The sequence below is a fragment of the Pleuronectes platessa genome, chromosome 10 (genome assembly GCF_947347685.1).
Source record: "Pleuronectes platessa chromosome 10, fPlePla1.1, whole genome shotgun sequence".
Taxonomy (NCBI): domain Eukaryota; kingdom Metazoa; phylum Chordata; class Actinopteri; order Pleuronectiformes; family Pleuronectidae; genus Pleuronectes; species Pleuronectes platessa.
In genome coordinates this window covers 9,402,513-9,427,513 of record NC_070635.1, presented here as the reverse complement: position 1 = coordinate 9,427,513, position 25,001 = coordinate 9,402,513, and the positions used below count along the sequence as shown (strand labels likewise).

General features: G+C 47.2%; 3 protein-coding genes across 4 annotated transcripts; 2 read left to right on the top strand and 1 right to left on the bottom strand.

Annotated features, from left to right (window-relative positions):
* Positions 1 to 1,173: 1,173 nt before the first annotated feature.
* Positions 1,174 to 4,648, top strand: LOC128449548 (gamma-enolase). 2 transcript variants are annotated; one of them, XM_053432778.1, is made up of 12 exons: positions 1,174 to 1,258; positions 1,470 to 1,565; positions 1,677 to 1,735; positions 1,815 to 1,884; positions 1,991 to 2,124; positions 2,218 to 2,440; positions 2,530 to 2,727; positions 2,866 to 2,942; positions 3,198 to 3,322; positions 3,413 to 3,521; positions 4,055 to 4,113; positions 4,273 to 4,648. In XM_053432778.1, exons 1-12 carry the CDS (start codon positions 1,174 to 1,176, stop codon positions 4,340 to 4,342), a joined length of 1,305 nt encoding a protein of 434 aa, XP_053288753.1. In that variant the 3' UTR covers positions 4,343 to 4,648. The 2 variants fall into 2 exon arrangements, with proteins under 2 accessions (XP_053288753.1, XP_053288754.1); XM_053432779.1 differs by lacking the exons at positions 1,677 to 1,735; positions 1,815 to 1,884.
* A 2,536-nt stretch (positions 4,649 to 7,184) lies between these two features.
* On the top strand, positions 7,185 to 18,909 carry atn1 (atrophin 1). The gene is made up of 10 exons (XM_053433711.1): positions 7,185 to 7,603; positions 9,500 to 9,636; positions 10,114 to 10,215; positions 10,614 to 10,733; positions 10,937 to 13,776; positions 13,934 to 14,150; positions 14,280 to 15,795; positions 16,275 to 16,442; positions 16,606 to 16,786; positions 18,106 to 18,909. The coding sequence occupies exons 2-10, from the start codon at positions 9,610 to 9,612 to the stop codon at positions 18,137 to 18,139; spliced, it is 5,205 nt and encodes a 1,734-aa protein (XP_053289686.1). The 5' UTR covers positions 7,185 to 7,603; positions 9,500 to 9,609; the 3' UTR covers positions 18,140 to 18,909.
* Positions 18,910 to 23,543: 4,634 nt separating this feature from the next.
* On the bottom strand, positions 23,544 to 24,879 carry LOC128449718 (zinc finger protein 572). The gene is made up of 2 exons (XM_053433009.1): positions 24,614 to 24,879; positions 23,544 to 24,515 (listed from the first exon to the last, which is right to left on the bottom strand). The coding sequence occupies exons 1-2, from the start codon at positions 24,783 to 24,785 to the stop codon at positions 23,836 to 23,838; spliced, it is 852 nt and encodes a 283-aa protein (XP_053288984.1). The 5' UTR covers positions 24,786 to 24,879; the 3' UTR covers positions 23,544 to 23,835.
* Positions 24,880 to 25,001: the final 122 nt, after the last annotated feature.

Genomic DNA, 25,001 nt, shown 5'->3' with positions numbered 1-25,001 from the left:
CTCACCAACCCCCAGCATGCACCGCTCCTCACACCTGTCTACCTGTCGTCTTGTCTGCTTTAATCCCCGCCATTAGATCTTTGCAGTCCCCGACAAGGTGGCTCTGTTTGTAGCGTCTTTTCTTTGGGGAGATGAATCCTGCGCTTTTCTTTTTTTGATATCTTTTACCTGTCATCCACATCTGAAGTGTACTGATGTTCGTTTTTCATTCCTACAACAACCCCCCCCCCCCCCCCCCACACACTTCAGAGGCATGACAGCACTGCCTGCATTTCAGAGCAACTACATAATTACCTCTTCATATTGGCAATTTTCTTGGACAGTTTTTGTCAGATTAGTGTGTATATATACTATACTGTATATCAGGTGATGTACATACAAAAGACTATTGGACTCAGATTGGAAGCTGAGCTCTTTTCACCACATTTATATTTCCTAAGTCATCAAATGGGAGAATGTGACCATTGCTATTCTGCCCTGTTCCTCCATCCTCCCTCTCTTCTCCAGCATTGTTCCCTCCCCTCTGCATCTCCCAATGACTCACATTGCTCCCCCTCCCCCTCGGCGTGTCATACGTTTTTTTTCACCCCATCTCCCCCCTCCCACCTCCCGCCCCCCCGTCCCTCTACCTCTCCATCTCATTCGCCCACAGTCGCTCACTTCTCTCCAGCAGGCTTCAAAACACGCTGCAGGTAATGTTTAAAAGGATTGATCTGTTCCTCCATTCCCTCCATCACTCTGCACCTCCTCCCTCTTCTCCTCACCTCCTCCTGTCTTGTGTTTTCTCACCATATCCCCTCTCCATTGGTCCACTGTCTCAGTCACTGTCTGAAAGAGCACAGAAATTGAGGTGGCTTGTGGTCCGGAACAGGTTGACGGTAGATTCATAAATAGGTATTGGTTATTAGCTTTTGATTTATGTTACCTTCTCTATCCGTGTGTGTGTGTGTACGTGTTTGTGTGTGTGCGTGTAACAGCATCTTCCCAGGGAGCATCTTTTCCACAGCTTTACATCCCTAAGGCTGCGTCACTAGCATAAGTGAGGGAGAGAGTGTGAAGTCATTGTGAATAATGTGAAAGGATCATTTCCCCTCGTTGTACACAGCTTGGAGTGTATACTTATATGTACTGAACTGTTATGGAGTATAAATATGTTTCCTCTTTTTGTACAGGATGTCTATAGTTAGTATTGTTGCCAGGGAGATCCTGGACTCCAGAGGAAACCCCACTGTGGAAGTAGATCTGCACACAGGCAAAGGTTAAACAATAAATGCATCAAAAAGCATATCACTCGGGTTTTTGTCGAATTGCCAGTTGGATTTGTGTTAGTTTATGGGCTTGACAATTCTGCCTTTCCCTTTTTCTACTTCTCCCTCCTCCTCCTCCTCCTCCTCCTCCTGCTCCTCATCAACCCGTCACCCCTCTACCCTTCTACCCCTCCCTCCACCTGCCAATCCTCTGCCCTCCAGGTCTGTTCAGGGCTGCTGTGCCCAGCGGTGCGTCCACCGGCATCTATGAGGCTCTGGAGCTCCGAGATGGAGACAAGACCCGCTACAAGGGCAAAGGTAAGGACTGAAAACAAGATGTCTCCTCTTTCCAGTTTCATGCTCTCTCTGTTTTTGCCTGCCACTGTTTGAAAATTGACATATTTATCCTCCTCTGTCCTGCTGTCTCAGGTGTAACAAAGGCTGTCGGTCACATCAACGACAGCCTTGGACCTGCCCTCGTCCAGTCGGTGAGTATGAGAGCAAATCTAAAGGAGAGTGGGAGGAAGAGGAGGAGTAAATTGGTGAAATCTGGCTCCTCTGTTTCAGGGGGTCAGCGTGCTGGAGCAGGAGACACTGGACAACATGATGATTGAATTGGACGGCACTGATAACAAATGTAAGTCTCGTTCCGTCATATCTTATGCATGTATGTGTAACGACATGTGTCTCCTCCAGTGAGTAGCCGGTGCATACATGTTATGACTCATCTGTGTCCCCTACAGCTAAGTTCGGGGCCAATGCTATTCTGGGAGTATCACTGGCCATATGCAAAGCTGGTGCTGCAGAGAAAGGTGTCCCCTTGTACCGCCACATCGCTGATCTGGCAGGAAACGGAGAGCTGGTCCTACCAGTTCCTGTGAGTCCTGTATTTATTGATTTATTTTGTGCACAAATTCTTTCAAACATCATATGCTAATTCATTTTCATACCTTATCTGCCCCATATTCAGGCTTTTAATGTGATCAACGGGGGCTCCCATGCTGGTAACAGACTGGCCATGCAGGAGTTCATGGTACTTCCTGTAGGGGCCGAGTCTTTCCGGGATGCTCTGCGTGTCGGGGCTGAGCTCTACCAGACTCTGAGAGAAGTGATCAAGGAGAAGTACGGCCAGGATGCTACAAATGTGGGCGATGAGGGAGGGTTTGCCCCAAACATACAGGAGAACAGTGAAGGTGAGAACAACCACCTCGCAGAAACAAACTGATTCTTCTTCTCATAGCCTGAGGTGTTGGTCTTACTTGTTCCTGTGTCTCTGCCTCAGCCCTGGAGCTGATAAAGACGGCCATAGAGAAAGCGGGCTTCACGGACAAAGTGGTGATTGGGATGGATGTCGCCGCCTCAGAGTTTTTCATGGAGGGCAAGTACGACCTTGACTTCAAGTCTCCGCCCAACGCCGCCCGCAACATCAGCGGTGAAGAGCTGGCCAGCATCTACCAGGGCTTCATCAACAACTATCCAGGTAGGTATTGTGATGTGTGCGTTTATGGTCATCTGGAGAGCATGATGGGGATGATCCCATTCAGTAGCTGAGCCATTACATCATCATTTTACATGATTTCACAAGAAATAATCTGACCTATCCTCCCTCCTCCTTCAGTTGTGTCTATTGAGGATCCGTTCGATCAGGACGACTGGCCCGCTTGGTCCCAGTTCACAGCCTCAGTGGGCATCCAGGTAAGTGATTGCAAAATGTGTAGTGACATTCAAGAGTGTCTTTCAGGACACCAGACTCCATGCCCTGAGTTTGTAATACAATCTGAGATTTGTGTGTAAGTCCAGTGGCGTTCCCATTTTGATATAATTGGGAGAAGAACAGAAATAGATTTACAGAAAGTAGGTTGACAACAAAGTTTAATATTTCCTGCTCTGTACAGAACTGATACTGTTGCCATGAGTGAGAAAACTGAGTAACATCTGATGTGTTTGCAGGTGGTTGGAGACGATCTCACGGTCACTAACCCGCGCAGGATCCAACGAGCCGTGGAGGATAAGGCCTGCAACTGCCTGCTGCTCAAAGTCAACCAGATCGGCTCTGTCACAGAGTCCATCAAGGCGTGAGTTGATTCTGCGTGTCTGATGCAGTAACACGTGTGAATGCGCTTGTCTGCATGTGTGAGCTTGTTAGTTATACGCTGCGTCCTCAGGTGTAAGCTGGCCCAGGAGAATGGCTGGGGTGTGATGGTGAGCCATCGCTCCGGAGAAACAGAGGACACTTTTATAGCTGACCTGGTGGTTGGTCTCTGCACTGGACAGGTAACACACACACACACACACACACACACACACACACACACACACACACACACACAAACACACACACACACACACACACACTAACACACACTAACACACACACACACACACACACACACCCACCATAACACCTTGCATTGACTGTCCTGTGATGACAGTGCATAAATGAGACGATCTAAAATTAGACAATGCAGCAAATTCCCAGTGCAATAGAAATATGGAAACAAACAATACTGAAACAATGGCGCAGTGTGCAGAGGTAACTCAAGTGATATAATTAATATGTGTCACATGTATAACAATGTAAGCAATATTATTAAATAACAAAATACTAATAGAGTAGAACATTAATAGTCCACAAATCACAAAAGCTGTTTTATTCTTAACTGAGTATAAAGAAAGACGATGATTGTGAAAATAACTGTTGCATCAGTCCTAATACTCATCAATTACTATTATTATATTATAAATTAGTCACAAAGCAGCTGTATCTGTTTCTCTCTTGGGATCTTATTATCTCTGTCTCCCTTCAGATCAAGACCGGAGCTCCCTGTCGATCAGAACGTTTGGCCAAATACAACCAGCTCATGAGGTGGGAGTATAGACACTTTACTGTATATGTGTATTTACATGTTTATAAAAAGTCTTTAACATGACTTATAGCATGTATGCAACTTATTATCCTTCTGCATTTCTCTTCTCTTTCCCTCATTCCTTCATCTTCTCTCCATGTTCTTCCTCCTCCTCTCAGGATCGAGGAAGAGTTGGGTGACCAGGCTCGCTTTGCTGGGCACAACTTCCGTAACCCCAGTGCCCTCTGAGTGCCAGACCTGTAGATGGGTGCAGGATAAGAAATATAAAATGACATACAAATCATATATATATATATATTATATTTCCCTGGCAGGTATAATGATGAGATAATGACTCACCTGATTAAACTCACTAAGACTAAACTCAACTAACTGAAACACATAGATTTAGCGACACGTTTAAGCAAGTGACTGGCGTTAATGATCACAGCCAGTTGCAGCAAAGCCTGTTGGGTAAAAACCCCAGTGTCCTGCCTCACAGAACAGACTCGCACTAACCTTATTGCACTGGTTAGTTTCTTTGTCTTCGCTGATCCCTGTATCTCCTCATGACTCACTGCAGAAAAGTTTTGATCTGTGTGCCGTGTTGTTTCCTCTCCCTCCTCTTCGTTGCGTTGTTTCTGATGTGAATACTAAGCAGCTTGTGCTTCACGGTTGTGTGTGTGTGTGTGTGTGTTGCTTTGTCTGTCTTAAGGTGAAGCTCACCACAGAAATGGATAAATGTTACTTCAAACCTAAGCTTTCTGTGAATCTGTCATTTCTCTCTTCTCTTTGTTGGTAATTTATGACTCAATCGTGGATGAAAAGCAGAAAACGACTTCTGCAGTCCTGCTCTTTAAAAAAGTGGAGACATATATATTCTCATCACAGCGGGTGTCAGACGTCCTACCAGCATCCTGCAGGAAAAAAACTCAATGTCATTCCTGCAGGCACCATTCTGCTGGAATAGCATCCTGCAGGATTTACAGTGATTGTTTTTCTGTATGACTTTCACTCTGCATGACGATCGTGCACAAATCCTCCAGGAACTGAGGAGGAGTCCTGCGGTGCTGCTTTGAACGTACCACATGAATTCAGAAGGAATTCATCCTGCAGGAATTAGCTTTAGCATTTCAAGCATTCAGCCAAGTAAAGGAATAAACAGCGCTGATGCATGGACTCTTCATCTCTATATATATCAGCAAGTTTACTTTATACTTTATAAATACTCAAATACAGGCTCTAGTCAGCTGTTAAACACAACTATCTTGCTGAAATGACTGTTTGAGGAGTACAATGTGTAATTTATGTCCATGTAGAGGAATGCAGCTGGTATCGCTATAATTGTTTTAGTTGTAGAAGTCAAATTCAATCCATAGACAACTTATAAACAATAAGAAACTACCACCAGAGGAGATTGTATAGAACACCATCTAGAAAAAACATATTTTCACTCGAGCATCAGATACCTGCAACTTAAACTCATTCTCCAGTTCTGTAAAACAATGGTTACTGGATATGGAATAGTTTTGTCATCGTCATTTTAATTCCCTTCGTTTCCTCCTTTCAATTGTCTCATTTTGACTAACTGCTGTACACTGCATGCTTCACATTGCTAATCATTTGGATATGTGTGCTGTCTATGTGCTTTATTCCATGCTTGCATGTGTCGTATAGTCTGTCATTGGCCAAGCTTTTGTGTTTATATATGTGCTTATGTGCCTTTTTACAATAGTCGACATTTGTTGTCTGCCTGTCTCAAATTTCCTGACCTGGAAAGAGGCCTGAGGGAAAGTTTAATTAACAAAAATAAATACTATAGGCTACATAAAAACAAAATGACAATGCAGAGTAGTGAGACAAGCGAAGTCTGATTAAATCAAATGAAAGAAGAGAATAAATGAAAACATGATGACATCAGCCACAATATCTCAAAATGGATATTCATGGGTTTCCTAAAACATTAAATTAATTATATGTCTTAGGAATGGTTCAAAAAAGTGAAGAAATGAGATTAATAATAAAGGCTATGTAAAAAAAATTACAATGCAGAGCATGAAAACAAGAGAGGAAAATGAATCGTACATTGATGACATCAGTCACTGAAGGTAAAACTAACACAAGTACTGAGACATTCAAAGATGTGACAGTTTCATTATTGCCTCCAGCACATCTGTCTGTATGGCTCGAGCTCATATCTGGCTCCGATCACGTCACGTGCCGGCAGCTGTCGCGATATTTTATCCGACGGCGGCGCGTGACTTCCGCTGCAAAGATCAATCCTCACGCGCACCTCGGTATTGCACACACTGTGCAGCAGAGGGAGCGCGAGGCGACGATGGTGTTGGTCCGTGCGTTTCCTGTCGGTGGGTGACGAAGATGATGAGGATGATGAAGAAGGCCGACTGGAGCCGCGCACGCGCACAGCGGACACAGTCTCCGGCCGGGTTTCCATGGTTACCACACAATAGGAGACGGGACAGGGGGCTGCGTGAAGGGGGAGAGAGAGAGAAGGGAGGAGGAGGAGGTCTGCAGAGCCGCTTGACTGGACACACCGCTGCAAGCAGACACACACACACACACACACACACACGCACACACACACTGCATGCTTTAATTGTCCATTTATAAATTGTTGGATTATGCCAAACCAGTTGTGTTTTCTTTGATAACACACTGTCATTGAAACACTCCTATAATAAAACCTGTGTGTGTGTGTGTGTGTGTCCGTCCGTCTCTTCTTCTCTCCACATTCTCTCACCTCTGAGAACAAAGGCCTCGTCTCTGCCTCTTCATCGCGAGATGAAGACAAACATGTGGTAGTTGAGGCTGCTCACATACAGTAAAGGTGACTGTGGAGGGACTCGGCAACACAAGAGAGAGAGAGAGAGAGACCCTCCCTCTTGATCCCCTCCCTCCCTCTTCAGAGTTTGGCCCTCTCCTCCTCCTCCTCCTCCTCCTCCTCCCCTCCTCTCTCTCTCTCCTTATGCAAATCACGCCCTCTCTCTCTCTCCCTTTCTCCCGACGTGCATCCCATCCCTCTCTCCCCTCTTGCTTTAAAACATTTTTTGACTGTAAGAACCGGAGAGGAGGAGTAGGAGAAGGGGTATTTGGGGAAAGAAAGAAGGAGAAAAAAAGTGCAAGTCGTCTTAGAGGAAGAGGGGGAGTAGGAAGGGTGGGAGCGAGGTGGAGGGGGTATAAGAGAAAAAAGGGGGAGAAAGGGGGTGGGGAAGAGGCGAGGAGGGGACGCATCAATTTGTACAGTCTCCAGTTGGCACCCCTGTTTTTTTTCCTCCCCCTGCAACGAATAGAAGGAGATTTTCCTCTTGTGCATTTATTGTTATGATCGGAGCCCGATGCAACATGAGCCAGCACGAGCCCGTGTTGACAGACGCCTGGGCTGTGAGGCGTGCGTGTCAGCGTGCACCATAAAAAGCCCCCCGACCAAACAGAGGGAGAGAAAGGAAAAGGGAGAGTGAGAGTGGGAGCACGCATCGCTGGATATCATAGGTAAGAAGAAGGAGAAAAAACATGGATGCTTTTATTTTTGTGCATTTGGAGACCTCCTTCCATCGCTGGCCACGTCGGTGCCCTCCCTCCCTTTTTTCCCGTTCCTCTCCTTTGTGCGCTAATTACCATCATCACCTATGCTCCTGCATTTGAGGCTAAAATTGTGTCCCGGTGCGTGGATGTGGAGAGTGTGCACGACGCGCAGCCACATTCCAGCGAGGGGAGAGGGAAGGAAGGGAAGAGCCGGTGCGTAGAGCCACGATTCGCCATTCCAGAGCCTATCATCTTTCTTTTTGAGATGTGCAGCGGCGTCTAGAAGCAGCACTGCACAGGCATCCATTCTGATTGTGAACCTGAGTGAGTGTGTGTGTGTGTGTGTGTGTGTGCTGCTGAAAACACACGACTCTCTTCCCCCCTCCACCCCAGTCGTCGTATAGCCGGACCGGGCGGTGAGGGCTGGACCGTGCCGGGCTGTGCAGCAGCAGCCTCGGCCGGTCTCCTCCACGATATCGCACAGAGGGGGAGAGAGAGAGAGAGAGAGAGAGAGAGAAGAAAAGAGTCGTTGCAGTGCCCCTGCTCGCTGGTGATGTAAGCAAGCTGCATGCTGCTGCTTTGCATCACATGCAGTGCAATTTGTTGATAATGCATGCGCGTGTGCTCGTGCAAATGCGTGTGGGACAGCATGCAGTGGTGTCAACGCTGGTGCACATTGGTGCTGTGTTTGTGGGACCATGGTCAGTGGAGCACGGAGAGGCCGGTGGCTGCCACCTGTAACCGAGACGTATTATGTACACACACACACCTACTGGTCACTGATTGTCTGAACTTGGAGTCGGTCCTATGTTAATTGGGGTCATTGTGCGTGCACTGCATTGTCAGAAAGGCCTCGAGGTGCCACCTTCCTCCATTGTGCAGGGATGGTACCAAAATATTGCTCCTAGGTCTGGATCAGTCACTGCAGCATGCTCTTGTAATTAATGCATAGCCATGTGTAGTGGAACAGCTACAGTATTTACAGGAGCCGACCAGCCTCATCAACGCACACACATACACGTATACACTGGAGTTTGCGTGTAGCCTATATCAGCTGTGCTAAGTGTGTAGCAAAATAGCTTATTTTTTGTCCGTACAGCGGCGTGCACTATTTATATCCTCATTCAATATGCATGAGACAATTTTTCGTCATCGTGGTACATGAATGAATGGATCAGACAAGCCCTGGCTCAGTAGTGCACCTATGTTGTCAGTCCACACCCAAATGGATGGAGGATCTTGCTTGACATTGTACATTTCCCTTAATGGACGGCTGGAGAGATAGACATGTGATTCTGCTGGCCATAACCAGGGCATGTGGGTTAACCACAAGTGGCTGTGGGCTTGGGCTGTTGTGGGGTGAAGGTGGAAGAAGGGGGGTGTGGCCCCAATGTTCGCCAGGCGTTCATTGGAGTTCACTGTGTTCTGCAGACTGCTATCCAAAATGCAGGCTACCAATCCACACCTTCTCTGTTCTGCATCTATTATCTGTGGAGGCTCCCAGTTCTGCTGCGCCCAAAACAAAGCATTCTGCTCGGTTTAACTACTGTGCTTAAATGCTTCCTGGCTACTGTGGTGAAAACAGAAGAGAGAAGGGAGACTGTTTTGAGTGCCGTGCAAAAGCGGTTGTGCCGATACAGTGTGAAGCATGCTGGGAATTTAAATGTTGCATTTGGGCTTCTTGCTTTTGTAAACTCCGATGTTTTCATGATGTCACAAATTCCTTAACTCCACACTCCATGCACACGACATCGTTCAGTACTGCGTCCTGACGTGAAGCAATAGTTTTTTGGCAAACCACTGTAGGATTTTCCATGCAGATAAATACTGAATAATACCTTCTTTGTTTATGCTTCTTTGCAGGTTTTGGTAGCTCTCATGGTGTAACACTCATCCCAGTCAGTAAGCAACAGGAACCAATTCAGTCCCCGCAATGGCGTGTGTTGTAAAATGGACGTTATAAAGAAGAAACAATGAAAACAAGGACACACAAAGAATCGGTATGCACGAGGCCTACATATTTCTTCTATACATTTTTTTCACAGTGACTTCAGGATTTGTGTACCTGCCTGATTCTTGCTTGTGGCACATTCGAAAGTAAAACTATAATTAGTTCAGTGTGTGATAATATCTCAAACAGCCGGCCTGACTAACATGTAAATAATTGATTTGGTAGTGAGATGCAGTAATGTGGTCTAAAAAAAGCAGATTAATTGTTTATACTTTATTCTGTCATCAGCCTCTCCCTCCTCGCTGTGTCCTCCCTTCACTTTGCTGTTCTTCTTTTCACCTCCCTCTTCTCTTAATTCTCAATTTGTCGTTGCCCTTGAATGGCACAAACTTGTGTTGACTCTATATTATCCTCAAACGACACATCTCTGTATTTCTCTCTGTACATCTCTAACCTTGTTTTAACCATTCATGCTTTCCTCTGCCTTCCACGTTTCCCCTCTTTCCTCGGACTTTGGGCTGTGCAGATGCCCATGCGCAGTGGGCGGCGGCGGGGGGCGAGTGAGGAGAGAAGGGGCAGACGCCCGCACTCCAGCCCCACTCGCCCTGAACGCAACGATAGACAGACGGTTAGAGCTCTACCTCTTTTGTCTCCCTTTCTATCCTGTCGTTTCCACTATAAGTTTCTGTGTGTGCATGCGAGCAGCAATGTTAATACCAATAAAGACCTGTCTCCTTGAATTGACTTGTTTGTGTGTGTGTGTGTGTGTGTTTTTTGTGTGTGTGTGTGTGCTGTCACTGTATGAGTCATCAGTATGATTGCCAGAGACCTTTGCCGTGTCAGTATTGTTTGATATCGTACTATTACTCTTAAATCTTCGATGTTTCATGTTTGACATTGATGTTTTATGTCTGTGTGCTTGTGTGCGGGCTTGCGTCCGAGTGTGACTTCGTTCTAAAAACAGACACAGGCCTATTAGGTATTCAAAAGCATCACTATGGAATTTAAAGTCTTGTGTTGTTTTAGCAAAGAGGTGCTGTTGAGGAATTGGCTGGAAATCGCTTCAGTCGCAGATCACAAGGGCATGATTCATCAGAGAGTGAGGGGGAGGAACTTGTGTCTCCTCCAAAGAGGCAGAAAGTTCAGGTTTGTGTTACATTTCATCCCCCTGTTATGTAAAGACCAAGTATAAAGCTTTGATTCAGCTAAATCATTTAAAAGGCAACATCTAAGCCAGTAAGAGTTTTCCTTCTGCATATGTATACATATTTATATATCTTTAAAACAGTATTACTAAATTCTTAAAGTGTAGGATTCTACCTCATCCACAAATGATCTTTTCTTGTCAGGATTCAGTCTCTACGCCAAACCCTCCAACATCAACACACTCGACTGACAGCTCGGCTCCTTCCACTGTCCCACCTCCAACCTCGGTTGCCAGCCAATCTCGTGAGAGTGACAACGAAGATGGCCAATCCCAGGGCAGCAGGAGTTCTGTTGTTGGGAGCCTGGCCAATAGCAGCAGCAGTCTGAGCAGCGGGCGGGATATAGACCAGGACAATCGTTCCTCATCTCCGAGTCTCTCTGCCTCCCCTCTGGGTAGCCTGGACTCTGATTCCGACGGCCCAGACTCACCAAAGCAAGGAGAGCGGGAACGAGAGAAAAGCAAGGAAGGGGGGGCGGGGAAGGTGTCAGGCGAGGAGAGGAGAGCGCTACGAGAGGGGAGAGGAGAGGACTCCTGTGGAGATGGAGAAAAGCGAGATGTGGATGCAAGAATTGAAGACTGTCCTTCTCTTAAGCCCCCCTCCACTCCGTGCTCTTCCTCTGGTCTGACTCCCTCCCTCCGGGGAGCAGGGGACTCAACAAATGACAGCAATAGCGGGAGGAAGTCCTACTTCTCCCTGGACTCCAAATTGATGTGTAAAGTTGAGTATGGTGGACCAGTGGGTGTCGATGGTGCACTTAGTGGCAACCGAATGAATTCCAAAGCCAGCACTCAGTGCGTGACCAAGAATACTATCTCGGGAGACTTTTCCCACAACAGCCCCAACATTCCACACTCCTTACCCCCTCCTCTCCCACCTCCACCTGCCTTGAAGCCCTTGGAGCTCGGGGGACAAAACCTGCCTGCTGAGGTTAAGACAGAAAGAGACAAAATAGAAAAAGCAGACAAACTCCTGGACAAGGCTCAGTCCACTCCTCCCTCGCTGCTGCCACAGACCGGCCCCCAGCCACAGTCCCAGCCTCAGACCCAGACCTCCACCCACCCTCATCACTACAGCTCCTCCAGCTGGCAGGGTGGCACGGCAACTGGTTGCCAGGGGAGCTGGGGCTACACCCGTTACCCTAGCAACCACCACCCACACCAACCACAGCACCAGCCCCCGGTGCAGCAGCAGCAACTTCCCTCTGTTTACAACCCTCCGTCCTCTCGCCACTCCTCCTCCCACCCCTCTTACCTCCCCCATCCTCATCCTCACCCCCACAGGGAGTACCTTCCCAGGTACGCCGGAGGGGGAGGGGAAAGAGAGAGGGGGGCTGCAGGAGAGAGGGAGAGGGGAGTGAGGGGGGAGTGTGGGGGGAGAGAGTTGAACAGGGAGTTCTCTGCTCCCATTGGCAACAGCAGCAACAATAGTAGTGGGGTTAATAGTAATAGTGCTTCTGGTGGAATAGGTGGACCCAACAGCATCCAAGGCAGGGAGTTTGGGGGTCAGTCAGCGGGTCAGAACCGGGAGTTCCAAAGTTCTGGGAGAGATGGACCTAACTTAGCTCCTGAAAGAAGAGACTTTGGTCCCGCTTTCAGAGACAGGGAGCGAGAAAGGGAAAGGGAACGTGAGGGAGGAAGGGAGTTTCCTCTGCCAAACCAAAATCAGAGTAGAGACTTTGGTCCCAATGGAGCTGGAGGGGGGCATCCCAGAGACAAAGATGGAGGCAGATGGGGTGAGTTTGGGGGTCAGACAAGAGAGGTTGTTGGAAACAGTAACCCAAACAACAGCTCTATCCCCCAGGGTAACCCTCCAAGTTCCACTAGCGGTTTACCTGTGACCCCAATGCTGAACCGAGACCCACCTGCATCACCCCAAAACAATCCCTGCCACCCCTCTCATTCCTCCATGCCGCCACACCCCCACCCACATCCCCCAAATTCATCCAACCGAGACTTTCCTCCTTCAATGGACCAGGCACAAACTCCTTCCTCGGGAGCCGACCACTTTCATAGAGAGTACACTCCCACTGGAGGAAAAGACTTTCCTGCCGGGGCGCCTCCTTCTGCTGGCACAAATCGAGAGTACCTCAGCTCCCCTGGGGTGACTCCAAACCTTGGACGAGAGTATTCAGGGCCTGGAGGAACCCAAAATCCCCACCCACATCACCCCCACTACCAGTCTGCAACCAGAGACAGAGAAAGGGATTCAAACCTGCGTGAGCCAGCTTTGTACCAAAACCGTGGAGGCCAAAGCCAACCTCCTGCACTCTCTCCTTCCTCCTCGTCCACCCATCACGTCCACCCTCCAAATCCTCCTTACCCACCGCCACCTCAGCCCCCTCTAGCCCCACCTCAAACCTCCCATTCCCAGCCACCCCCTTCGGGTATGACACCCAATGTACACCCCCAGCACTACCAGTCCTCGTCCCAGACTCCTCCAACCCCTCTTTCTCCCTTACCCAGCCCTTCCACCAATCAGATGGGAGGCTTCTCATCTTTTCCCCCTGGCTCCTCCTCTGCATCCAACATGCCACTTGCTGGACCAGGTGTGCCATCCAGCTGTTCAGCTGGATGTCGCCCCTCCCCTTTCCATGGCACTTTGAACAACCACCCTCCATTCAGTGGAACGTACCACTCCAATGGGAACAGTGGCAGTAACATGGCCAATAGCAATAGCAACAATAGCGCACCCAATAGCAGCAATACCAACTCACAGTCTCTCTCGCCTCAAAATATGTCCAAAGGACCCCCGCCTCTTAGCAACTCTGCCAACAACAACAGCGTCTCGGCTCCCGCCTCCAGTTCTTCACTCCCGAGTGGAGACGGACATTCAGATTCGGGCCCGCCTCCCCCACCTGTCATCATCAAGGAAGAACCAATAGAAGACAGGGAAGAGAATGAAAGCCCACCTTTGGTGTTGAGAAGCCCTTCTCCTGAACCCAAACCTGTAGACATCCCTATCCACGCCAGTCAATCAGCACGGTAAAGTCAAAAAGACCATATTATCTTAACTGAGATTACCAATATATCCCCTTGTTCAGACCCTCTTTATTTGAACAACAGTAATTCAAATTTTATGATGTTTGTACTAATGATGGTTGTAATAACTGTGTTACATTGCTGTGTCTCCTGTTTCTAGGTTTCACAAGGTCCTTGACCGTGGCAACGGGAACTCCTGTGCCCGCAGCGATGTCCTCTTTGTCCCGTTGGATGGCTCCAAACTGTGGAAGAAGAGAAATGAGATGATTGAAAGGGCCCGGAGAGAGGTCGAACAGCGGGCCAGAGACCTGAGAGAAAAAGAGAGGGAAAGAGAGCGGGAGCGGGAGCGTGAGAGGGAACTGGATCGACATCTACAGGTGTGCACATTGGAGCATGATAATTATGTGATGTGTCATATTTAATGGATTAGATGTAGATTAAATTGATCACTTGAATGGGAGGGGAGTAAAGCAGATGAAATTTACCGTCTCCTGTTTTCTCTGCAGCAGCAGAAGGATGTCAACGCCGCTGGAGTGTGTCGCCAGGGCTCCTCACTCTTCTTTCCCTCCTCGTCCTCTATCATCCTTGATCCTTCATCTTCCTCCTCAGGCAACCCTGTCTCCCATCAGTCCCCTCACCCCCAGCATCATCAACATCCACATGTTCACCTTTCTCAAGCACATCATCTTCATCCCTCCCTCTCTCACTCTATCCCCCACTCCCTCCTCATGCCATCCATGGGTGGGGCATCAGCCATGGTTGGAGGCCAACAGGGAGCCCTGGGAATGGGTTTAGGAGGTCCGTACCTGGGCCCAGACACCCCAGCACTGAGAACCCTGAGCGAGTACGCTCGCCCTCATGCTATGTCTCCTCTCGGAGCAGCAAGCCGTGCCCAGGCTCACCACCAACAAATGCACCATGGTCATCCCCATGTCCACCCCTCATTTTTCCTTCCTCAGTTCCAAAATCATGCTTTAGCCCACCCCCACCATATGCCTGCTGATGCAGCTACAGCAGCAGCCATCTTGGGTTTTTTGTATGGGGGCAGCATTGAAGGTGGTCCAGTTGTTGGTGGCCACCCAGGAATGGCTGGAGGCCAGATACCTGGAGGGTTTGGGGGAGCAGGATTCGGAGGAGTTGGCTTTCCTCATGCGATGGCTGCACATCGAGATCGAATGAAGCAAGGGTTTGAATTTAAGAGCGATGAGCGGGTTTACCATCCAGGGTCCATACCCGATCATGCAGCTCTCGCACTTGCCCACTCACATTCACATGCCCATGCCAACGCCCATGTGCATGCGCATGCGCATGCGCATTCCCTGCTCCTTGGAGGAGGTCCTGCGGGATCTAATGAGGTGTCAGTCTATGGCACTCCTCCTCCCCCAGCTCCCCCTGGCCCTCCACACCTCCAGAACCCAAGCCTGGCCCCAGTAACTCGACCTCCCAACCCTCCAGCGCCTCAGTCTCTGTCCAATCCACCCCCCCCATCTCTCCGCCCACCCTCACTCCCCTCTCACCCTTCATCCGCGGCACCCACTGCCCCCACAGCCCCGGCCACCCCTGCTGCTCCTCCGCCAGCTCCTCCTCCACCTGCTCCACCGACCTCCAATGCCGCCTCACTTCATCACCCAGTCCCTCATTCTTCTTTTCCCAGCGCTCTGTCCTCTCATCTGCCACCAGCCCCTGCTCCAGCCGCTCCCCCCGAGGCCTACCCCACTCCCACTCGCTCACCCGCCTCTTATGAGCGAGACAGGAGTGAGGAGAGAGAGAGGGACAGGGAGCGAGACAGAGCAGCTTTGCCGCCATTTGGGGACAGAGAGCGAGAAAGAGAGAGGGAGAGGGAGAGAGAAAGGGGAGGAAGTGGTGGAGGAGGAGGAGCAGGAGGGGGAAGTGGAGGAGGAGGAACAGGTGGAGGAGGTGGGGGAGAGAATCCGGGACGTCTTCAGATGCTAAACGTGACGCCTCATCATCACCAGCATTCACACATCCACTCACATCTTCACCTACACCAGCAAGACACAGGTACCCACTGCTACAAATAATACTTTCATTGTCACTATGAACTGCCTTGAGATTATACTGATGTGTTACTATAGGACTTTCATAGATAACAATAAACTTTTCACACATGCCAGATTTGTGAACTACAAGTCTGGTGACATTAAAAAGTTTGATAGCAGCAGCCAATACTCTGTGATTTCAGGTGTTAATGGGTCATAGATTTAGTCATAAGTCATCATATCAGTTTCAAATATGTTTCAGCCAAAATGCATAGAGGATTAACATTTTCCAATATATATATAGGAAATATTTTACACATTGTATTGATTGACTACTCTTGAAAAAGCTGTTATGTTCATATTAACAAAATAAATCCCAACAACCTTTACTGGAATGTAAGAATTCTCTAACATGTCGGTCGTCTTTTTAAATAAATTATTCTGACGCTTTGACTCATATTAAATATCTCCTGTATTTCTTATTACATCATTGGCATCCAGCGGCGGGCGGGGTTCACCCCCTGATGGACCCGTTGGCGTCGGGGTCTCCTTTGGCACGCCTCCCATATCCAGGAGCCACGCTAGGCACTCCCATCCTGGCTCACCCCCTCACTGACAGCGAGGTTCTCCGCCAACAGCTGTTCGGTGAGGAGAAGGCTCCTCGTCCATGTACTCGTTCAATTTCTTTCTCTAAAAACTCCACAGTGCACAAAGTTTACGAAAACGACAATGATGATTGACCCTGGTGCTCTTTCTTTCTCCTTTTTCCCTGTTGTGTTCCCACATCCTCCTCTTCCTCCTGCACCTCCTATCCACCTTCCCACCACCACAGGTGCTCCTTTCCGTGACTTGCCCCAGCCGTCCTCCCTCACTGGACCCATGTCAGCAGCCCACCAGCTCCAGGCCATGCAGCAGGCCCAGAGTGCCGAGCTGCAAATCCAGAGACTGGCCCTGGAACAACAGTGGATCCATCACCACCACCACCACTCCCTCACCCAGGACGAGTACTACAGGTGAGGAGGCTTTGTGGATCTGAATAAGCATCATGTACGAAATGAAAAAGCAGAAAATCCTTAGATTTAGGACACTTAAAAATGAAAAAAAAATCCCTGTGATTAATCAATTACTAATTTCCGCTCTAATATTATTAAAGATCTAATCCGATTAAACTGATGGGCATTCTGCCAAATTTGAGACCCAAACATGACCTTAGACCCAGGGCTATATTCCCTGTGTAACTACTGTATGTTTCCTCATTTATTGACTGCTCATCATGTTACTGCAGATCATGGGCTTCAGTATTTCTCTCTGCAAAACGGCATGCGAACAGTTAACTTGCATCGCTGCATTGAAAAGAAAAACATTTCTCCATAAAATTACTTTTGAAAATAACCAAACCTGATTTGACAAACAGCAAAATGGCCGTTACAAAATAAATTACGTGATTAGATATTGTTTGGTTACGACTCTAAACTCTAACTCCAATTCTTGCTCAATTATAAGTGTTGTGGAGCATGAATGTGGGTTAGTTATACTGTAGTTATACTAACATTTTTAGGTTTTCTAGCGAGAAAGCTTTAAATCTTCTGTTGCATCTGAAGCCTGAAACATGCTTCTGCGACTGCGTCTGCGTCTTTTCACGCCGCTGTGGCGCAAGACTCGTTGTCATTCATGCTTCCCCAACCGTTGCGCGTCTTACAAAGCAATTCCGCGCCAGAACACTAGGCGGAGTAATGCTTTTTGTCGAAGACGACCTGAGAGACGCCTTCTTTCTTCTTCATCGATTGTTTATTTACATAGCTACTGCGGCTCCTTGTAGCCTTTTTCAGGCGGACAAATACGCCAGTCAGTGACGGGTTATACAAGTGGACACACTTTCGGATCTCTTCTGCCAAACGCTCTTCTATTTGGTCCATATTCATTCTTCTAAATCTCCCGTTGTTTCTGCCTGTATTATGGGGCACGAAACCGGAAATGCAGCTCCAGAAGGGATGTAGAGCAGACCAATCACAGCCTTGCGGGCTGAGTGAGCTTGCGGAGCTTTGCCGTACATTTTAGAAAAGGGGGTCGACACCCGTCAGCACGTAAGGAGGGATACATAAGCACGTAAGGGACCCGGAAGGGCTCTTGCGCTTACGGGCCCGTGAAAACGCAGAAGCATGTTTCAGGCTTTAGGTGTAACTGGGAGCTTAGCTTTGTGGCCTTAGGGGGTAATTTCTTGTCCTATAGTGGTTTTAAAATATCCTTCACCATCTGAATCCCGTATCTGAACCCAGCCTGAGCTCTGACCTCCAAATTGCAATCTAACACGATTCCTCTTTGACCTTTTTAGTCACCTGAAGAAAGAAAGCGACAAGACCATGTGAGGGAGGGACGCAACAGAGAGCAGCATGGAGAAAAACCGAGGGACAGTGTGTGTGTGTGTGTGTGTGTGTGTGTGCGTGCACGCGCAAACTTAAACGCATAAAGCTAAGGCGAAGCACCGGACACAGTGAAGGAATAAAGACTCAAAAGAAAAGCTGGACTGAAGGACGGGGAATTCACTCAAGAAATCAAGAAGACTTTGAAGGATTGACAAAAGAAGGAGGAGGAAGAGGAGGAGGAGGAGGGTGTAAAAACGTGCACCGGGATGAAGATGCAGACTCCACTACTTCCCTTCATTATGTTCTTGAACTCCAGTCCTGTTTTATATCGTGCTCCGTACAGTATATTAGATGGGGGCAGCTATAGTGAAGTACCGTATGTGTAAAATACTTTTGCCAGAAGGAATGTGTACATGAGTCTCTTTTATGTCATTGCATGTAGCTATAGCGCTTATTCTGACCTGGTGGAACTTTTGGTTCTATTTTTAGTAATCACCCCCTCTTTTGTACCCGAGGGGCGTTCTATATGCATGAGACCAGCAATTTAGTGTTATGTTTATGATCAATAGTATTGTTATTATGATTAATGTCGTCTGTTTGTTGATAATGATATAATTATATATACAGTACATATTATTTGTATTATTTTTTTACATTTTCATGGTATGGCAGGCAGTTTTTATTTTTATTTTTTATTTTGGATTTACCTTGTGAAACAAGATGCAAATGAAGGCAAAAAAATCTGGAAATAAATTATAATCTTTTTTTTTCTAGTCTCTTGCGTGTTCATGCGTGCGCTGTTCCCCACCACCACCTCTGCCCCATACATTCAGACTATTTCCCCTGTCTTTGTTTTATACAAGTCACTCATGCACAAAGCATATCAAATTCCTCACCCCACCCCCCCTCTGTCTCCCTCTGTCTTTCTCTCTCCCCGTCTCTCCCCCCATTGGTCTCTCCCTCCCTCTCTTGGCGAGTGTAGCTAATGGGAGACACATGGGATGAGTGTGAGATATGGGAGATGAGTTGCTCCAGTGAACACCAGCCACCCTGTAGAGCGAGCATTCCTTGCTGCACTGTAAAAATGAGAAGGGGGGGAGAAAAAAAATCTATATAAAGAGAGAATGAAAAGGAGAGAGAGAGAGAGAAAGCCGGAGCGGTGAGAGTGTGATTTACGGACGCTGCTGAAGGCTCAGGGTGCTGTGTGTTCTCACCGTGTCCAGCTGCAGGAATCTCCTTCAAACCGACGCGGATCAGTGAATCCGACCCTCGCGTTGAAAGACAGATTCACTGCTGCCTCTCAGATTTTGGGGGGACGTGTAGATGTGGTTGAACAAACTTTATTTTTTGTAACGATCCTCTCTGTCCTTTTATATTTCCTCACACGACGTCCCTCGGTATCTCAAGCCTACATCTCTTTCCTTTTAATGCGATAAAAAACTCTTCATCCAGATGTGACGTTGATGGATGGCCGTATCCGTAACAGCCATCGCAGACAGGATAGTGATATTGGATGTGAGGCGAGCCACAGGGCTGTGAAATATAGACTGTGCAGGGCCGTGCTTGTGGGTTGCTATGCAGGTTGGGTGTCATTAAAAGTCACCTTGAGTAAGTATGTCAACATAATGTAAAGTATCATCCAGCAGGACAAATCTGATTCTCCCCCCGCCGGTGACATCACATCTGGGTGATATTCTTAGCACTTCATCAGTCCTCTGTCTCAGGGCGGACGAGGACGTTATGAGAGATGAAGGACTTCATTATGAACGTGTGGGCCTGGTATTATTATCCCCACAGCTGATGAAAATAAAAGTTATCTGCAAATAAGTCTCGGTGTCTCACACTGACCTACTTTCTGATATCAGATGTGAATGCTTTAGTGCATTCGATTCATGGAGAGTGTCAGGTAACATTTAAATCACAATGTTTTATGTAGATCTTTGTGGCTTTTCTTTTAATTACTTACAGTAGCAATGACAAGAAGAACTAGAATTGTTTGTGTGCAGGATTATGCAAAAACTACATAAAGGATTACTACGAAACTTGTGGATGATGCAGGATGGTGCAGTAAAAAAACTATTAAATGTCAGCGCAGATCCCGATCAGAGGTCGAATCGAGGAATTTTGCCACTTTCTACATCATTGTGAGATGTGGTGTTCTCAACATTTTCGTTGATTTCTCAGAGAATGATTCTTTGTTGAGGGGACTGTAGTTTGGTGCAGATCCAAATCAAATTCAGGATCTAGTGAATTTAAATGTGGTTTTATAAGAGGACTGTTGGTCCTTGGTGGGGGTTTCCACTTCACACTCCCATCAGGCCTGTAGATCATCTCCGGTTTTACTGTTTGAAATCTCGCGTTGGAACTTCCTTTATAGACACAGATTAGTTTTACATCGCCCATCGTTCTGAGCTGGAGTATTTCCACATTGGAGCTTCAAGAAGGGAAACTCTCCTCTGCTTCAACATGTCATTCAGCTGTAGGCGGCCCATCCAGGCCCTCAGCGGCAGCCACAGGTAAACTGCAGAGTGGCACATGTGCACGACCGAGAGCTGAGTTTTCACCTTTTTCACATGCCCCCACCCAGACGATCAATCTCCTCTGACCTCTGGCTCTCTCTCTCCGTTCCCGGCGGGAGAAGAGGATCCCAGAGGAGACGTCGCTGAGCATCTTTAAGTGGATGTGGACGACGTGTGGGGTGAAAGGAGCAGGTGCTCGACCTTCCAACAGGCTACAGACCAGGGTCACTGCTGCTCAGTTTGACCCAACAACCCGGATTACGGTTAAAACAGGTCTAAAGGACTTCACCCTCAACTATATGTTATGTGAGTTTGTGTCTTGCATTTAAACCAATCTATTGTCTGTAAACAAAGTAGAAACTGGGCTGTAGCTCAGGAGGTAGATGCTCAGAGGTAGAGGCGTCCTCTCACCAGAAGGCCGGTGGTTTGATCCAAGTCTCTATTCCACATGAGGAAATGTCCTCGTGTCAAGAAACTAAACCCCAAATTGCCCCTGACATCTGTGCCAAGAGTGTGAAACTGTACTGTAAGACTAGGAAGGCCCAATAAATAAAAACAGACCAATCCAGAGGTGATGAGGTTTGAATAGATCCTGTCAATGTGGGTCCTGCCAACTTCATAAACCTTCGGGTCACCAGAGAGTTTTGAATCAGCTGATTTATGATATTGTGATATAGTACTGTAATGACAAGACAAACCAAATTACACAAATTCAAGCCATCTTCACTTATTTCAAATAATGCCAGGATTTGGGTTTGCAAACATTTGTAATTCTTGTTTCCACAGATACCTGAAACACTGGGTATTCATTAGATGAGAAGAAAGAGCGAGAGAGGCCTTGAGCCACTGACTTAATGGGAAGCACATTTCTCTTTTTGGAGAATTGGAAACCTTTGGAAACAACAGAGACAGTGCGGTGTCATTTGTAAAGTCACATTGTGTCTCTACAAACCTTTGTTCAGTGCATTGTTTGGTCAGAGCACCACTGCTTCATTTTACACACATGATGAGGAGCTAAGCCCCGGCACATTACTCAGCTTTATTTTAATCCACACTTTGGATTTCAAAGAGATATTGTGTGATGCAGTTAATTGTCTGCTCTGCACATTTGACCGAAGAGTTCTACCGCACGGAGCAGCTCCACGTACACGAGTGCTCTCAGAGAATCTCCCCAGTGAGTGAGAGCAGCCTGAAACACTAACACAGCTCAACAAGATGTTCCACAGAGTTACGAGGAGCGAATCAAGTGGAGGGTCCAGACACTAACGCTCAGTCGTTATCAGGAAGTCAAGTAAATGATTCGAGTGTGACCACAAAACATGGTGTGTGCTGTTTGATTCACAACACGAACATTCAGCAGTACGCACACAGCTTCCCCTGAAGTACAGATCCCAGTGTCAGCCCTGAATATAAAGTAACGCTTCGTAATGGCAGCGCATAGGGAGGGCAGGGGGGGGGGGGGGCTGTCTAATTCCACCCTGAGGAAGGAGGAGGACGCAGTGTGTGTTTCTTCTGTGCTAAATGCATCATGTGACCAAAAGTATGTGGACACCTGCAACAAGTTCTTGTTGAAACTCTCAGTCCAAATTCAAGGGCATTAATCTGCTTCCACTGACTGTGAATTTACAAACACGGTCTAAAGTATCATCGTACACTGTGGTAATATTTCATTTTCACAGAAGATATTGTGTAAACAAAGGAAAATCACTGGTATAAGTAATTTAATATTCTGTTTTAATGAGGCCTCCATTGTTTTCAAGTGTCGCACTATGCTCAGTAAAGCAGTTTAATATAATTCAGTTATATTCATGTGCTATCACCATAAACACATCAAAATATCTTCCGTCCACATACTTTTGGCCTTTGGTCTGTAAACTACAGTCAAGAGCACAAACAGCTTATGACCAACCCAGCTTCAAAGTTAAAAATAATTCACAGTGATTCGTTCGACCTCTGTTTTTGGCTCTTGCTCCTTCAACCACCAGTTTCAGTCAACATCTTACTCATAAACCCTGAACTTCCAGTCCTAGCAAAGCAGAGTATTATTATTATAGTCGGTAGTATTAGGGGGCTAAGGTGTTTCTCCCTCAATAAAGAAAAAAAGAAAAAATCAACAAAATACTGGTCAAATATAAACAATAAAAAATGTGGTTTTAATTCCATTTGAGGAGAGTGCTATGTAAAAACCACTCTGAGGTTAAAGCTCTTAAATGCCACAGACTCATCAGTGGATCATCACAAACTTAAACTGTGCAGCTAAATATGATTCATACCCACGGGGCTTCATTTAAAACTCCAGTGGTGGTCCCAAAGTTTCCAAAGGCCCCAAATATGTGAAGCTGAATTGTTATGGAAATTAGTTGATGACACTTTTCATACAAACACAACGTAAGACCAAGTGTTTAACACAATGAAATAATATCCAGCCCTTCCTGAAATACCAGAGGTTTAAAAATGTAAGTGAAATGTATAATTTCATGTAAATAAGAAGGGAGCAAAGACAGACAATGAACCCTTCTCACACAAGAAATAAAGAAATCCACACACTATTTAAATATTTAATTCTAAATTAAATACTAAATTTGATATAATCTGTGGTTGTATCCTGGAAGCTGGTCGTTCATTTAATCATCTATTCTTATTAATATTCAAATGAAGGAATTAGTGTTCATGTGGTGACATCACTTTCATGTTCTGTATTATTTCCATTGTTCGGAGGCTTCAGGCTGAAGAAGCTGCAGCTCAGTACCTTGGACACTAGGACTAATTCTGATTGATGAGAAATTATGAATGAAATTCTGTTACTGCCACCTACTGGTGAAAAGTGCCACTTCCCTAACACCCCTGCAGTAGAGAGCAGATTACAATAATACAAATACACTAACATATTTAAAGTAGCAATACATTATTTATTATAAATTGACCATTATTTAAAAAAAACATCATATAATTGAGTCCACTCAATTTATTCACAGATAATTTAATAGTCACTATCTCAAGGCTTCATGAGGTCCAAGCACATTTAACAACATAATTCACAAACCAACATAGAAAACAGACATTTCATTCTTTCTTTGCATCCATTGGGAGTTTGACACTTAAGTTGTGGATGAGCAATGTGCAGTGACAACGTCTCTAATCTGTTGGACAAGTTTGCTTCCATTGTCCAGCTGCACAGGGTCATACAGGCACATTGTCCCTCTTGTGAACGCTCCTCGTGTGTCTGCCCAGAGACTCCATCCACTTGAAGGATTTACCGCAGAAGTTACACACAAACTGTTTCCCCTCGGTGTGGATGGTCTGGTGTCTGTTCAGGGCGCTCGTCGTGATGAAGGTCTTCCTGCAGATCTCACATCTGTACGGCCTCTCGCCCGTGTGCGTCCGGATGTGAGCCGCCAGGTGCGAGCAGTTGCTGAAGCGTTTCTCGCACACGGAGCAGCAGTAGGGTTTGTCTTTGCCCTCGTCCCCGCTGCCATTGTTGTGGAGGTGGTGGTGGAGGTGCAGGTGGTGGTAGGGGTGGAAGGGCAAGGCGTGGTCCTGCAGGCCGGCTTTGAGGCTGGCAGGGGACGAGATGAAATCTTTGATGTCCGACTCTAGGCCGTCCAGCTGCTCCTCGTCGTGAGCTATCCAGAAATCTCTGTGGCCCCTGTGCTGCTCCTTCTTCACCTGCGAGGGAACTAGGTGCTCCTGCTCCGGGCTGCGGCCTCCGTCCTCCTCGCAGGGATGGGCCTCAGGGGCCTCCTCTGCAGGGGATGACTGATGGTGCTGCTCAGGAGGAGGAGGAGGGGGAGAGGTTGGAGGATGGTGGTGATGGGTGTGCTGCTGCAGCTGGGCTGAGAGGCATCTGTCCTCCACAGGCTCTGAGAGGAGAGAAACACACAGAACTACATCACGAACATGAACATCAACCCGAATGGGAACCTGCACGAGGTGGAGTTAGAATCCAGTGGAGACCAACCTGACTTGAGAAGCTTCAGCTGCATCCTCAGTCGACTGATCTCCAGATCTTTCGAGCGAGAAATCTCCTCTTTGTACTCGAATATTGTTTTCTCCACAGCTCCGAATATCTCGTCCGCGGCCGCCGCCAGCCTCTCGCTGAGGAAAACTTTCAGGGACATCATCAAGGACATTTTCTGAGGGAATTCACAGCTTTTGAACCGCGCTTCGGGACGTGATCGTGCGGGTCCGCGGACGTCACGCTTCGCTTGTAAACACGGACATGAGTCTGAGCCACTGTCAAAGGTTCGGTGACGGGGAACAACCGCCCCCTGCTGGACTGGAGGGGGAAAGGGCAGAATCTGAATTAGGAATATTTATAGATCGTCGTCGGAAATTATTTTTAGATG